Source organism: Callithrix jacchus, chromosome X, assembly GCF_049354715.1.
Source record: "Callithrix jacchus isolate 240 chromosome X, calJac240_pri, whole genome shotgun sequence".
NCBI lineage: Eukaryota > Metazoa > Chordata > Mammalia > Primates > Cebidae > Callithrix > Callithrix jacchus.
The window spans coordinates 151,479,241-151,494,593 of NC_133524.1; the positions used below are offsets into that span (position 1 = coordinate 151,479,241).

Here is a 15,353-nt window from a genome sequence, read left to right on the forward strand (position 1 = left end):
TGTGCCCAGCCTGAAGTTACTGATTCAATCTCTATACTTGCTGGGGCTCTCTTCAGACTTGTTATTTCTTCTTGAGTCTGTTTGGCAGTCTGTATCTTTCTTAAGAATTTATGCATTTCATCTAAGTTACCTAATTTATTTACATACTCCTGTATTGCCCTAAGATCCTTTTCATTTTGTAAGGTTGATGGTAGTGTCTCCTCTTTCATTCCTGATTTTAGTCATTTGAGTTTTCTCTCTGTTTTGCATGGTCATTCTGTGTAAAGGTTTGTCAGTATTATTGATCTTTCTAAAGAACCAAGTTCTGGTTTCATAGATTTTTTTTTTCCTCTATAGTTTTTCTCTGTTCTCTGTTTTATTTTTTCACTCTAATATTTATTTCCTTCCTACTGCTACCTTCATATTTAGTTTACCCTTCTTTTTAACATTTGTTAAATGTTACCTACATTTAACAAATCCTCAACAGAATACTAGCAGGATGAATCCAACAATATGCAAAAAGGACCATACACCATTACGCAGTGGGATTTATTCCAGAAACACAAGGTTGGTTTAATATCTGAAGAACCTAACTCAGTAACTTAACTTTAGATCTGTAAGGTGGAAAGTCAAGTTACTAAACCAGGTTATTAATTTGAGACCGTTTGTCTTAACTCAGGCTGCCATAACAAAATTCCGTAGATGTAGTGGCTTAAACAACAGAAGTTTGTTTGTTTGTTTATTTATTTATTTTTATTGCGTTTTAGGTTTTGGGGTACGTGTGCAGAACATGTAAGATAGTTGCATAGGTACACACATGTCAGTGTGTTTTGCTGCCTTCCGCCCCCTCACACACATTTGGCATTTCCCCCCATGCTATCCCTCCCCAGCTCCCCTCCCCGCTGTCCTTCCCCTATTGCCCCCAATAGACCCCTGTGTGTAGTGCTTCCTTCCCTGTGTTCATGTGTTCTCATTGTTCATCACCCGCCTATGAGTGAGAATATGCTGTGTTTCATTTTCTGTTCTTGTGTCAGTTTGCTGAGAATGATGTTCTCCAGATTCATCCATGTCCCTACAAAGGACACAAACTCATCATTTTTTATTGCTGCATAATATTCCATGGTGTATATGTGCCACATTTTCCCAGTCCAGTCTATCATCGATGGGCATTTGGGTTGGTTCCAGGTCTTTGCTATTGTAAACAGTGCTGCAATGAACATTCGTGTGCATGTGTCCTTATAGTAGAACGATTTATAGTCCTTTGGGTATATACCCAGTAATGGGATTGCTGGGTCAAATGGAATTTCAATTTCTAGGTCCTTGAGGACTCGCCACACTGTCTTCCACAATGGTTGAACTAATTTACACTCCCACCAGCAGTGTAAAAGTGTTCCTATTTCTCCACATCCTCTCCAGCATCTGAACAACAGAAATTTATTTTCTCACATTTCTGGAGACTAGAAGTCCAAGATCAGGGTGCCAGCATGATCAGGTTCCGGTGAGGGCCCTCTTCCTGGCTTGCAGACAGCATCTTCTCCCTCTGCTTTCCCATGGGGCAGGGAAAAAAGAGCTAGCTGTTTAGCATCTTTTATTTAATTGATGCAGAATATTTGTACACATTTATGGGGTATGTGTGATATTTTTTTACATGCAAAGACTCTAACGAACAAGTCAGGATATTGATTGATATTGATATCCATCAACTCAAGAATTTATAATGAACAAGTCAGGATATTGATTGATATTGATATCCATCAACTCATGAATTTATAATTGCTGTGTGATAGGAACATTTCAAATCCTGTCTTCTAGCTATTTTGAAATACATAATACACTGTTGTTAACTTCAGTCACCCTAGTTTTCTATCAAACATTAGAATTTATTCCTTGTATCTAACTATATATTTGTACCTATTAACCAGCAAATTTACCTATTAACTTGCAAATTTATTTTGGGAACTCTCATATTCCCTACCCCGTCCCCCATACCCACACCCTTACTGGCCTCTGGTATCTATTGCGCTGTTGTCTACCTTCATGAGATCAACTGTTTTAGTCCTTACATGTGAGTAAGAACATGTGATATTTGTTTTTCTGTGTCTCTCCTGTATCACTTAACATAAAAACCAACAATTAATCCATGTTGCTGAAAAAGACATGACTTCATTATTTTTCATGGTCAAATAGCATTCCATTGTGTTTATGTACCACATTTTCTTTATCCATTCATCCATTGATGGACACTTGGGTTGACTCCATATCTTTGCTATTGTGAAGAGGGATGCAATAAATTTGCAAGTGCGGATATCCCTTTGATACACTAATTTCTTTTCCTTTTCATAAATACCCAGTAATAGGATTGCTGGGTTATATGGTAGTTCAATTTATAGTTTTTGGAGAAATCTCCACACTGGTTTCCATAGTTGCTGCACTGGTTTACATTCCCACCAACAGTGTACAAGTGTTTATCTTTCTCATCCTAGCCAGCATCTGCTATTTTTTGTCTTTTTAGTAACCATTCAAACTGGAGTAACATGATATTTCATTGTAGCTTTTATTTACATTTCTATGATGTCGAGCTTTTTCATATACCTCTTGGCCATTTGTATGTCTTCTTTTTTTTTTTTTTGAGACGGAGTTTCACTCTTGTTACCCAGGCTGGAGTGCAATGGCGCGATCTCGGCTCACCGCAACCTCTGCCTCCTGGGTTCAGGCAATTCTCCTGCCTCAGCCTTCTGAGTAGCTGGAATTACAGGCATGCGCCACCATGCCCAACTAATTTTTTGTATTTTTAGTAGAGACGGGGTTTCACCATGTTAACCAGGATGGTCTTGATGTCTTGACCTCGTGATCCACCCGCCTCGGCCTCCCAAAGTGCTGGGATTACAGGTGTGAGCCACCGTGCCCGGCCTGTGTGTCTTCTTTTGAGAAATGGCTATTCATGTCCTCTGCTCACTTTTTAAGGGGATTATTTGTATATCTCCTGTTGAATTTGTTGTACATTCTAGACATCATTCCCTTATCAGACAAATAGTTTACAACTATTTTCTCCCATTCAACCTGTAGTCTCTTCACTCTGCTGATTATTTCTTTTGCTGTACAGAAGCTTTTTTTGTTTCATATAGTCCTATTTGTTCATTCTTCTTTTTGTTGCCAGGCCTTTTGAGGTATTAGCCATAAAATCTTTTCCTAGACCAGTGTTCTGAAGTTTTTCCCCTGTGTTTTCTGCTAGTAGGTTTATAATTCTGGATCTTAAACTTAAGTCTTTAGTCTCTCTTGGTTGATTTTTGTGTATGATGAAAGACCGAGGACCAGTTTAATTCTTCCACATATGGATGTTCAGTTTTCCTGATACCATTTATTGAAGAGAGTGTCCTTTCCCAAATGTACATTCTTGGCACCTTTGTTGAAAATCACTTGGCATACATGTGTGGCTATACATATGTGGATCAATGTCTGGCTTTACTATTCCATTGACCTTTTATCTGTTTTTATACCAAATCATGCTTTTCTGGTTACTATAGCCTTCTAATATGTTTTGAAGTCAGGTAGTGTGATGCCTCCATTTATTTCTTTCTCTTGCTTGATTGCTCTGTCTTGGACTTCCAGTATTGCGTTGAATCGAAGTACTGAAAGTGGGCGTCCTTCCAGTACTGCGTTGAATAGGAGTGGTAAGAGTTTTCCAGTTCTTAGAGGAAAGGCTTTTAGTTTTTCCCCATTCAGTATGATGTTAGCTGTGAGCTTGTCATAAACAGCTTTTATCATGTTGAGGGATGTTCCTTCTATGCCTAGTTTATTGAGAGTTTTTATCATGAAGAGATGTTGAATTTTTTTTTGATACCTTGAACTATATATTTCTATCTGAATATATAAAAGTAGAATATTCTATTTTCCTTTCGAGCTATGTCATCATACTGCTAAAATTATGGATGAAAATGGAAATGTTTCAACCTGACCCACTGGAATGTCTATGTTACACATTTGCTCTTTTTTCTTTTATTATACATTAAATTCTGGGACACGTGCAGAACGTGCAGGTTTCTTACTTAGGTATACGTGCCATGGTGGTTTGCTGCACCCATCACCCCATCATCTACATTAGGTATTTCTCCTAATGATATTTCTCCCCTAGCTCCCCACCCACTGACAGGCCCTGGTATGTGATGTTCCCGTCCCTGTGACCATGTGTTCTCATTGTTCAACTCCCACTTGTTAGTGAGAACATGCGGTGTTTGGTTTTCTGTTCCTGTGTGTGTTTGCTGAGAATGATGGTTTCCAGCTTCATTTATGTCCCTGCAAAGGACATGAACTCATCCTTTTTTATGGCTGCATAGTATTCCATCATGTATACGTGCCACATTTTCTTTATCCAGTCTATCATTGATGGGCATTTGGGTTGGTTCCAAGTCTTTGCTGTTGTGAAAAGTGCTGCAGTAAACACACATTTGCATGTGTGTTTATAGTAAATGATTTATAATCCTTTGAGTATATACCCAGTAATGGAATTTCTGGGTCAAATGATATTTCTAGCTCTAGATCCTTGAGGACTCACCACACTGTCTTCCACAATGGTTGAATTAATTTACACTCCCACCAACAGTGTAAAAGCATTCCTGTTTCTCTACATCCTCACCAGCATCTGTTGTCTCCAGACTTTTTAATGATCACCATTCTAACTGGTGTGAAATGGTATCTCATTGTGGTTTTTATTGTCATTTCTCTAATGACCAGTGATGATGAGCTTTTTTTCATATGTTGTTGTCCATATAAATGTTTTCTTTTGAGAAGTTTCTGTTCATATCCTTCGCCTACTTTTTGATGAGGTTGTTTTTGTTTTATAAATTTGTTTAAGTTTCTTGTAAATTCTGAATATTAGCCCTTTGTCAGATGGATATATTGCAAAAATTTTCTCCCATTCTGTAGGTTGCCTGTTCACTCTGGTGATAGTTTCTTTTGCTGTGTAAAAGCGCTTTAGTTTAATTAGATTCCATTTGTCAATATTGGCTTTTGTTGCCATTGCTTTTGGTAGTATAGTCATGAAGTCCTTGCCCATGCCTGTGTCCTGAATGGCATTGCCTAGGTTTTCTTCTAGGGTTTTTATGGTATTAGGTCTTACATTTAAGTCTTTAATACATCTTGAGTTAATTTTTGTATAAGGCATATAAGAAAGGGGTCCACTTTCAGTTTTCTGCATATGGCTAGCTGGTTTTGCCAACACCATTTATTAAATAGGGAATGCTTTCTCCATTGCTTGTTTTTGTCAGGTTTGTCAAAGATCAGATGGTTGTAGATGTGTGGTATTATTTCCGAGGCCTCTATTCTGTTCCAGTGGTTTGTATCTCTGTGTTGGTACCAGTACCATGCTGTTTTGGTTACTGTAGCCTTGTAGTAGAGTTTGAAGTCAAGTAGCACAATGCCTCCAGCTTTGTTCTTTTTGCTTAGGATTGTCTTGGCTATATGGGCTCTTTTTTGGCTCCATATAAATTTAAAGTAGTTTTTTCAAATTCTGTGAAGAAAGTCAATGATAGCTTGATGGGGATAGCATTGAATCTATAAATTACTTTGGGCAATATGGCCAATTTTATGATATTGATTCTTCCTATCCAGGAGCATGGAATGTTTTTTCATTTGTTTGTGTCCCCTCTTATTTCCCTGAGCAATGGTTTGTAGTTCTCCTTGAAGAGGTCCTTCACATCCATTGTAAGTAAGTTGTATTCCTATGTATTTTATTCTCTTTGTAGCAGTTTCAAATGGGAGCTCACTCATGATTTAGCTCTGTTTGTCTATGATTGGTGTATAGGAATGCTTGTGATTTCTGCACATTGATTTTGTATCCTGAGACTTTGCTGAAGTTGCTTATCAGCTTAAGGAGATTTTGGGCTGAGACAATGGTGTTTTCTAAATATACAATTATGTCATCTGCAAACAGAGACAATTTGACTTCTCTCTTCCTGTCTGAATACCCTTTATTTCTTTCTCTTGCCTGATTGCCCTGGCCAGAACTTCCAATACTATATTGAATAGGAGTGGTGAGAGAGGGTATCCTTGTCTTGTGCCAGTTTTCAAAGGGAATGCTTCCTGCTTTTTGCCCATTCAGTATGATATTGACTGTGGGATTGTCATAAATAGCTCTTATGATTTTGAGATACGTTCCATGAGTACCTAGTTTTTTGAGAGTTTTTAGTATGAGTGACTGTTGAATTTTATTGAAGACCTTTTCTGTATCTATTGAGAAAATCATGTGTTTTTTGTCATTAGTTCTGTTTACATGATGGATTACATTTATTGATTTGCATATGTTGAACCAGCCTTGCATCCCAGGGATGAAGCCAACTTGTTCATGGTGGATAAGCTTTTTGATGTGCTGCTGGATTTGGTTGCCAGTATTGAGGATATTCACTTTGATGTTCATCAGGGATAGGGGCCTGACACTTGCTTTTTTTGTTGTGTCTCTGCCGGATTTTGGTATCAGGATGCTGCTGCCCTCATAAAAGGAGTTAGGGAGGAGTCCCCCTTTTTCTATTGTTTGGAATAGTTTTGGAAGGAATGGTACCAGCTCCTCTCTGTACCTCTGGTAGAATTCGGCTGTGAATACATTTCGTCCTTGGTTTTGTTTTGTTTTGGTTGGCAGGCTATTAATTACTGCCTTAATTTCAGACCTTGTTATTGGTCTAATCAGGGATTCGACTTCTTCTTGGGAGGGTGTATGTGTCCAGGAATGTATCCATATCTTCTGATTTTCTTGTTTATTTGCCTAGAGGTATTTATTGTATTCTCTGATGGTAGTTTGTATTTCTGTGGGATCAGTGGTGAAATCTGCTTTATCATTTTTTATTGTGTCTATTTGATTTTTCCCTCTTTTCTTCTTTATTAGTCTAGCTAGCAGTCTGTTTTGTTAATCGTTTCAAAAAAAAAAAAAACAGCTCCTGGATTCACTGACTTTTTTTGAAGGGTTTTTTGTGTCTCCATCTCCTTCAGTTCTGCTCTGATCTTAGTTATTTCTTGTCTTCTGCTAGCTTTTGAATTTGTTTGCTCTTGCTTTTCGAGTTCTTTTAATTGTGTTGTTAGGGTATTGATTTTAGATCTTTCTCACTTTCTCCTTTGGGCATTTAGTGCTATAAATTTCTCTCTAAACGCTGCTTTAGCTGTGTCCCAGAGATTCTGGTATATTGTGTCTTTGTTCTCATTGGTTTCAAAGAACTTATTTATTTCTGCTTAATTTTGTTATTTATCCAGTAGTCATTCAGGAACAGGTTGTTCCGTTTCCATGTAGTTGTGTGGCTTTGAGTGAGTTTCTTAATTCTGAGTTCTAATTTGATTGCACTGTGTTCTGAGAGACTGTTTGTCATGATTTCTGGTTTTTTGCATGTGCTGAGGAGTGTTTTGTGCTGAGGAGTGTTTTACTTCCAATTATGTGGTCCAATTTAGGATAAATGTGATGTGGTACTGAGAATAATGTATATTCTGTTGATTTGGGGTGGAAAGTTCTGTAGATGTTTATTTTAAGTCCACTTGGTCCAGAGCTGAGTTCAAGTCCTGAATATCCTTGTTAATTTTCTGTCTCATTGATCTGTCTAATGGTGACAGTGGGGTATTGAAGTTTCCCACTATTATTGTGTGGGAGTCTAAGTCTCTTTGTAGGTCTCTAAGAACTTGCTTTATGAATCTGGGTATTCCTGTATTGGGTGCATATGTATTTAGGAAAGTTGGCTCTTCTTGTTGCATTGATCCTTTTACCATTATATAATAATACCCTTTGTCTCTTTTGGTCTTTGTTGGTTTAAACTCTGTTTTATCAGCAACTAGGATTGCAACCCCTGGTTTGTTTGTTTGTTTGTTTGCTTTCCATTTGTTTGGTAAATCTTCTTCCACCCCTTTATTTTGAGCCTATGTGTGTCTTTGCACATGAGATGGGTCTCCTGAATACAGCACTCCAGTGGTCTTAACTTTATTGAATTTGCCAGTCTGTTTATTTTAATTGGGATATTTAGCCCATTTACATTTAAGGTTAATATTGCCATGTGTGAATTTGATCCTGTCATTATGATGCTAGCTCGTTATTTTGCCCATTAGTTGACACAGTTTCTTGGTAGTTTCGATGGTCATTACAGTTTGGTATGTTTTTGCAGTGGCTGCTACCAGTTTTTCCTTTCCATATTTAGTGCTTCATTCAGGACCTCTTACAAGTCAGGCCTGGTGGTGACAAAATCTCTCAGCATTTGCTTGTCTGTAAAGGATTTTATTTCTCCTTCACTTACGAAGTTTAGTTTGGCTGGATGTGAAATTCTGGGTTGAAAATTCTTTAAGAATGTTGAATATTTGTCCCCACTCTCTTCTGACTTGTAGGGTTTCTGCAGAGAGATCTGCTGTTAATCTGATGGGCTTCCCTTTGTGGGTTAACCAGCCTTTTCTCTCTGGCTGTTCTTAACATTTTTTTCTTCATTTCAACCTTGGTGAATCTGATGATTATGTGTCTTGGGGTTGCTCTTCTTGAGGAATATCTTTGCAGTGTTCTCTGTATTTCCTTAATTTGAATGTTGACCTGTCTTGCTAGGTTGGGGAAGTTCTCCTTATCCTGAAGAGTGTTTTACAACTTGCTTCCATTCTCCCCGTCACTTTCAGGTACACCGATAAAACGTAGGTTTGGTCTTTTCACATAGTCCCATATTTTTTGGAGACTTTGTTTATTCCTTTTCATTCTTTTTTGTCTAATCTTATCTTCACACTTTATTTCATTAAGTTCATCTTCAGTCTCTGATATCCTTTCTTCTGCTTGGTCGATTCAGCTATTGATACTTGTGTATGCTTCAGAAAGTTCTCATGCTGTCTTTCTCAGCTCCATCAGGTCATTTATGTTCTCTAAACTGATTATTCTAGTTAGCAATTTCTCTAACCTTTTTTCAAGGTTCTTAGCTTCCTTGCATTGGGTGGAACATGCTCCTTTAACTCAAAAGAGTTTATTACCCACCTTCTGATGCCTACTTCTGTCAGTTCATCAAACTTATTCTCAGTTCAGTACTTTTCCCTTGCTGACGAGGAGTTGTGATCCTTTGGAGAAGAGGCATTCTGGTTTTGGGAATTTTCAGCCTTATTGTGCTGGTTTTTCCTCATCTTCATGGATTTATCTACCTTTGGTGTTGGATGCTGGTGACCTTCCAATGGGGTTTCTGTATGGATGTCCTTTTTGTTGATGTTGATGCTATTCCTTTCTGTTTGTTAGTTATCTTTCTAACAGTCAGGCCTCTGGAATTTGCCAGAAGTCCACTCCAGACCCTGTTTGCCTTGGTATATCACCAGCAGAGGCTGCAAAACAGCGAAGTTTGCTGCCTGTTCCTTCCTCTGGAAGCTTCATCCAAGAGGGACACCTGCCAGATGCCAGCCAAAGCTCTCCTGTATGAGGTGTCTATCAACCCCTGCTGGAAGGTGTCTCCCAGTCAGGAGGCACAGGGGTCAGGACCCTTCTTGAGGAGGCAATCTGTCCCTTATCAGAGCTTGAATGCGGTGCTGGGAGATTCGCTGCTGTCTTCAGAGCGGGCAGACAAGAACGTTTAAGTCTGCTGACGTTGTGCCCACAGCCACCCCTTCCCCCAGGTGCTCTGTCTTAGGGAGATGGCAGTTTTATCCATAAGCCCCTGACTGGGGCTGCTGCCTTTCTTTCAGAGATGCCCTGCCCAAAGAGAAGGAATCTAGAGAGGCAGTCTGGCTACAGTGGCTTTGCTCAGCTGTTTTGGGCTCCACCCAGTTCGAACTTTACCTAGTGTCTTTGTTTACACTATGAGAGGAAAATGGCCTACTCAAGCCTCAGTAATGGTGGCTTCCCATCACCAAGCTCGAGTGTCCCAGGTTGACTTCAGACTGCTGTGCTGGCAGCAAGAATTTCAAGCCAGTGGATTTTAGCTTGCTGGGCTCTGTGGAAGTGGGATCTGTGGAGCTAGACCACTTGGCTCCCTGGCTTCCAGCCCCCTTTCCAGGGGAGCGAACGGTTCTGTCTTGCTGGCATTCCAGGCACCACCGAGGTATGAAAAAAAGTTCCTGCAGCTAGCTCAGTGTCTGCCCAAACAGCCACCCAGTTTTGTGCTTGAAACCCAGGGCCCTGGTGGCATAGGCACCAGAGGGAATCTCCTGGTCTGTGGCTTGCAAAAACCATGGGAAAAGCATAGTATCTGGGCTGGAGTGCACTGTTCCTCACGGCACACTCTCTCATGGCTTCCCTTGGCTAGGTGAGGGAGTTCCCCAACCCCCTGAGCTTCCCAGGTGAGGCAATACTCCACCCTGCTTCAGCTCACCCTTTATAGGCTGCACCCACTGTCTAACCAGTCCTAGTGAGATGAACTGGGTACCTCAGTTGGAAATGCAGAAATCATCCACCTTCTGCATTGATCTCTCTGGGAGCTACAGACCAGAGATGTTCCTATTAAACTATCTTGCCAACCACCCCAAGATGGTGAATTTTATCATACGGTTTTTTTATCAGATGCTTTCTCTGCATCTATTAAGGTGATCATGTAGCTTTTGTCCTTCATTCTATTGATGGAATGTTTCATGTGTTTACTGATGTGCATGGGTTAAATCATCATCATTGCATCCCTGGGATATATTCCACTTGATCATGGTGTATTATCTATTTCATGAGATGTTTGATTTGGTTTGCTAGTATTTTGTTGAGGATTTTTGCATCTGAGATCATCAGGGATGTTGGTCGGCAGTTTTGCTCTTTTGTTGAGTCCTTATCAGGTTTTGGTATCAGGGTAATGCTGGCTTTGTACAATGAGTTAGGGAGAATTCTCTCCTCTTGAATTTTTTGGCATAGTTTGAGAAATGATGTTAGTCCTTCTTTGTAACTTTCATAGAGTTCAGCAGTGAAGCCAGCTGATCCTGGGCATTGTTTTGATTTGGTTGGGAGACTTTGTTACTGATTCAATCCCATTACTCACTACTGGCCTGTTCGGGTTTTCTGTTTTTTCCTGATTCAGTCTTGGTAGGTTGCATGTATCCTGGGATTTATCCATGTCTTCCAGGTTTTCCAGTTAATTAGCATATAGTTGTTTTTTTTTTTTTTTTTGAGACCGAGTTTTGCTCTTGTTACCCAGGCTAGAGTGCAAGCTCTAGCAAGCTCCGCCTCCTGGGTTCAGCCAATTCTCCCGCCTCAGCCTCCTGAGTAGCTGGGATTACAGGCACGCGCCACCATGCCCGGCTAATGTTTTGTATTTTTAGTAGAGACGGGGTTTCACCATGTTGACCAGGATGGTCTCGATCTCGACCTCGTGATCCACCCACCTCGGCCTCCCAAAGTGCTGGGATTACAGGCTTGAGCCACCGCGCCCGGCATAGTATATAGTTGTTAATAATATGGTCACTTCTTCCAATTTTTAGGTTTGCTTTAATACGCAAGGACTTTTTCCTGAGGATGTATCTGTAGTGTTGGTTGGGTAGGGCACTTTGACTTTGCTTATGGGCACATGCAGTAGTGTAGTCTGTGTATAATTTCTTCAGCTGTAAACAGCATCAGCCATGTCTGTGTTTTTCTCAGTCGCTTAGGGTGCCATTGTTATTGGAGGCTGTGGTGAAGTTTTGCTGGGCATGGGAACTCCAGCTGGGCTAGTCCTTGGTTTCCAGTGGTGTCACCAGTGGGCAAAGCCTGCCCGTTCTTTAGGCCCAGGACAGTGTATTCATTAAGTTATGTTACTTTTTAAAAAAAAATTTATTTTATTCAACATGCATATACTTAAAGGCGTAAGTACTTCTGTAGTAAATATGAGCTGTCAAAAACACCAGTTGCAATTAAAATCAGATTTAAATTGTAACAAAGATAACGATAGAAAATATGTATTGCATAACTCGATCTTTTCTATTTTTCTAATATTTTCAGATCTGGTAGCTCAGCGAGGAGAAAGATTGGAACTATTGATTGACAAAACAGAAAATCTCGTGGATTCTGTAAGTATGGAATCTGATAATATTATTCAGGATGTAAAGTGGAGAAACTATAGATGATAGCTAACATAATTGGGAAATGCCTTACATTCAGTAACTTTGGTTTCTTTTTACTTTCTCATCTCCATTATGTGATTACTTTGTAATACTGAGGATAACAATGAGGCATAGAAAAAAAACCATCGGGGCTGGGCACGGTGGCTCACGCCTGTAATCCCAGCACTTTGGGAGGCTGAGGCGGGTGGATCACGAGGTCAAGAGATCGAGATCATCTGGTCAACATGGTGAAACCCTGTCTCTACTAAAAATACAAAAAATTAGCTGGGCATGGTGGCGCATGCCTGTAATCCCAGCTACTCAGGAGGCTGAGGCCGGAGAATTGCCTGAACCCGGGAGGCGGAGGTTGCGGTGAGCCGAGATCGCGCCATTGCACTCCAGCCTGGGTAACAAGAGCGAAACTCCGTCTCAAAAAAAAAAAAAAAAGAAAAGAAAACCATCATCCCCTAATAGCCTAGCCATTAAGGTAGCTTTGGTTTGGAAAACTTGCTCAATAAACAGAAACAGTTTTCTAAAGCTTTGGGTTGATGCCTATATAATTTAGCACCTCAGCTGAGTGTACCAGTGTTTTCACTTTACAAATTTGTAAAACATGAAACAGATATGCAAGCCATTTGTGGCCCAGTATGAGTCCTGAAAACCAGACAGTTCACTTTCTTGCTTACACTGATAGTTTGATCTTGCCTTTTATCAATCAAGAGACATGGATTGCAAGGAGCCAATAAGCTTTAAAGGAGACAGTGTGTCCTTGTGAGCTGCTTATACTACGGTTCCATATTGTCCTCACATTTTCAGTGCAGTTAGTGAATGAAAGTTTTTTTTGGGGGGGGGGAATTTTATTTTATTTACCTATTTATTGAGACAACGTCTTGCTTTGTTGCCCAGGCTGGAGTGCTGTGGTGCATTCACAGCTCACTGCACCCTTGAACTCTTGAAAGTTTTAAGGAAAGATGGTAGATATATGGTGAACAGAAGTATGGCAGAGATCAGTTACGATTTGGATCTACACAATTATAAATTTACATGTACAGTACAGGTTTACACCTTGAGACAAAATAGCGATTATGTTCCTTGTGACTGACAGCTAGATAGTCGTGGTTAAAAACACAAGCTCTGGTATCATGTTGCCTGGATTTGAATCCCACCTCTGCTACTTACTAGTTGTGTGACCTTAGGCAAATGACTTAACTTCTTTGTGCCTCAGTGATCATCTTCTGTAAAATTGAGATATACCTACTTGATAGCATTTTAAGGATGAAATCAGATAATGCGTGCAAAGTGCATAACACAGTATTTGATACATAAGTAAGAGCTATTTAAATGTTCATCGTTATTGTTAATTTTACAGGGACATCTATTGGCAGGTTTTGAGATATACGGGCTACTATTAGGTTTCCTAGTTTATAAACAGTTTTTTTATCAAAGCATGTGGTAATTGGAGGAAGGATTTGACCATACAGGAAGTCAAAAATACCTGGGTTCTAGATCTCACTTTGTGACCTGTTGCTGGTGGTGGGGGGGTGGGCACAGAGAACAGAGAAGTGTCTGATTCCAGAGCTGCAGACCAATTTCTTTGATACTTCCAGGTTCTCTTAGTTATTCTTAATTCTTGAAGATTACTCTGCTTAGCTGGAATGGTCTGTCTTTGACAAATACTAGTATAATCTATACTTTCCAAACAAAAGTCTTAATTTTGTTGACTTAATGACCGAAAACAACAGAAGGTACTAATGAACTAACAGGTATCTCTCTTTATGGTAGAATAACGTACATGCAGCAAAGTGCATCAAGTGTACTACATTTAAGTCTATAGCTCAATTGTTTTTTATGTATATCTATACACATGTAACCACCACCCAGATTTAGATATAAAACATTTCTGGCCGGGCGCAGTGGTTCACACCTGTAATCCCAGCACTTTGGGAGGCCAAAGCGGGTGGATCACGAGGTCAAGAGATCGAGACCATCCCGGTCAACATGGTGAAACCCCGTCTGTACTAAAAATACAAAAAATTAGCTGGGCACGGTGGCGCGTGCCTGTAATCCCAGCTACTCAGGAGGCTGAGGCAGGAGAATTGCTTGAACCCAGGAGGCAGAGGTTGCAGTGAGCCGAGATCGCGCCATTGCACTCCAGCCTGGGTAACAAGAGCGAAACTCCGTCTCAAAAAAAAAAAAAAAATTTCCAACACCCCACAAGCCTGCCCTCATGCCTCTTCCAGTTAATACTCCCCAACAGATGTAGTTATGTTTCTGACTTACATCACCATAGATAGTGTTTTGCCTGTTCTTAAAATTTATTTGTGTCTGGCCTCTTTTACTCACCATTATACCTGTGAGATTCATCCATGTTTTTGATTATAGTAATCATTTATTCTTTTTTATTGTTTTGTATTATTCCATTATAGAGTCTATCTACCACAATTTGTTCACCGATTATTCTCTGTGTGGCTTTATTTCTGGATTCTCTGTTTTGTTCCATTGGTCAGTTTGTCTGTCTTTATGGCAGTACAACACTGTGTTGATCACACTATAACTTTATAAAATTCTTAAAATTAAGTAGTATAAGTCTTCCAACTGTATTCTTGTTCTCCAATATTGTCTTCACTCTTTTAGGTGCTTTGCATTTCCATATATGTTTTAGAATAAGCTTGTTTTCCATCTCTCAAAAACCCCCACAACAACATGTATCTTTTGTGACTGCATTTAATATATAGGTCAATTTAGGAAGCATTGATATCTTGACAGTATAGATTTTTTTCTGTCCATAAACATGACATATCTCTACTTTTGCTTAGAATTTTAAAGACTTTTCTCAGCAGTATTTTTTAGTTGTTGATGTACAGGTCTTGCCCATATTTGTTAAATTTGCGCTTGAGAATTTCAAGCTTTTGTATTCTGTTACAAATTTTAAGATTTCATTTTTAATTCTTCATTGCTAGTATATGGAAATAAAATTGGTTATTGTATATTGACCTTGTTTGTATCCTGCAACCTTGCAAAAACTGCCTGAAGTTACTATTTTGTACGTTCCTGCCTTTTATTAATTTTCCTTGCCTTATTCTGGCTAGAACTTTCTACATAGTACTGAATACAAGTGATAATAATAGACATCCTTGCCTACTGACCATCTTGTGGGGGAAAATTCAATATTTTTTGAAAAAATAAATTCAATGTTAAATTTGTGGTTAACTGTAGATTTTTTTGTAGGTGCCTTTTAATAGGTGGGAGAATTCCCTTTAATTCCTCATTTGAGAGTTTTATTCATGATTTTGTCAAATGCTTTTTCTCCATTTATTGAGATGCTTGTTTAGTTTTTCTCCTTTATTCAGTTAATGTGGTAAATTACATTGATTTTTGAATGTTAAACCAACTTTGCACTCCTT

The 15,353-nt window shown here is 39.4% G+C and overlaps 1 protein-coding gene across 6 annotated transcripts in view; it reads left to right on the forward strand.

Annotated features, from left to right (window-relative positions):
• The window catches only part of VAMP7 (vesicle associated membrane protein 7), a 63,709-nt gene that overhangs the window by 26,739 nt on the left and 21,617 nt on the right, over positions 1-15,353 (forward strand). For all 6 annotated transcript variants that reach the window (XM_054251593.2, XM_054251594.2, XM_054251595.2 and 3 more), the window contains one exon: positions 11,849-11,916. In XM_054251593.2, coding sequence (XP_054107568.1) covers positions 11,849-11,916 — 68 coding nt within the window. The remainder of the gene's footprint in view (positions 1-11,848; positions 11,917-15,353) is intronic.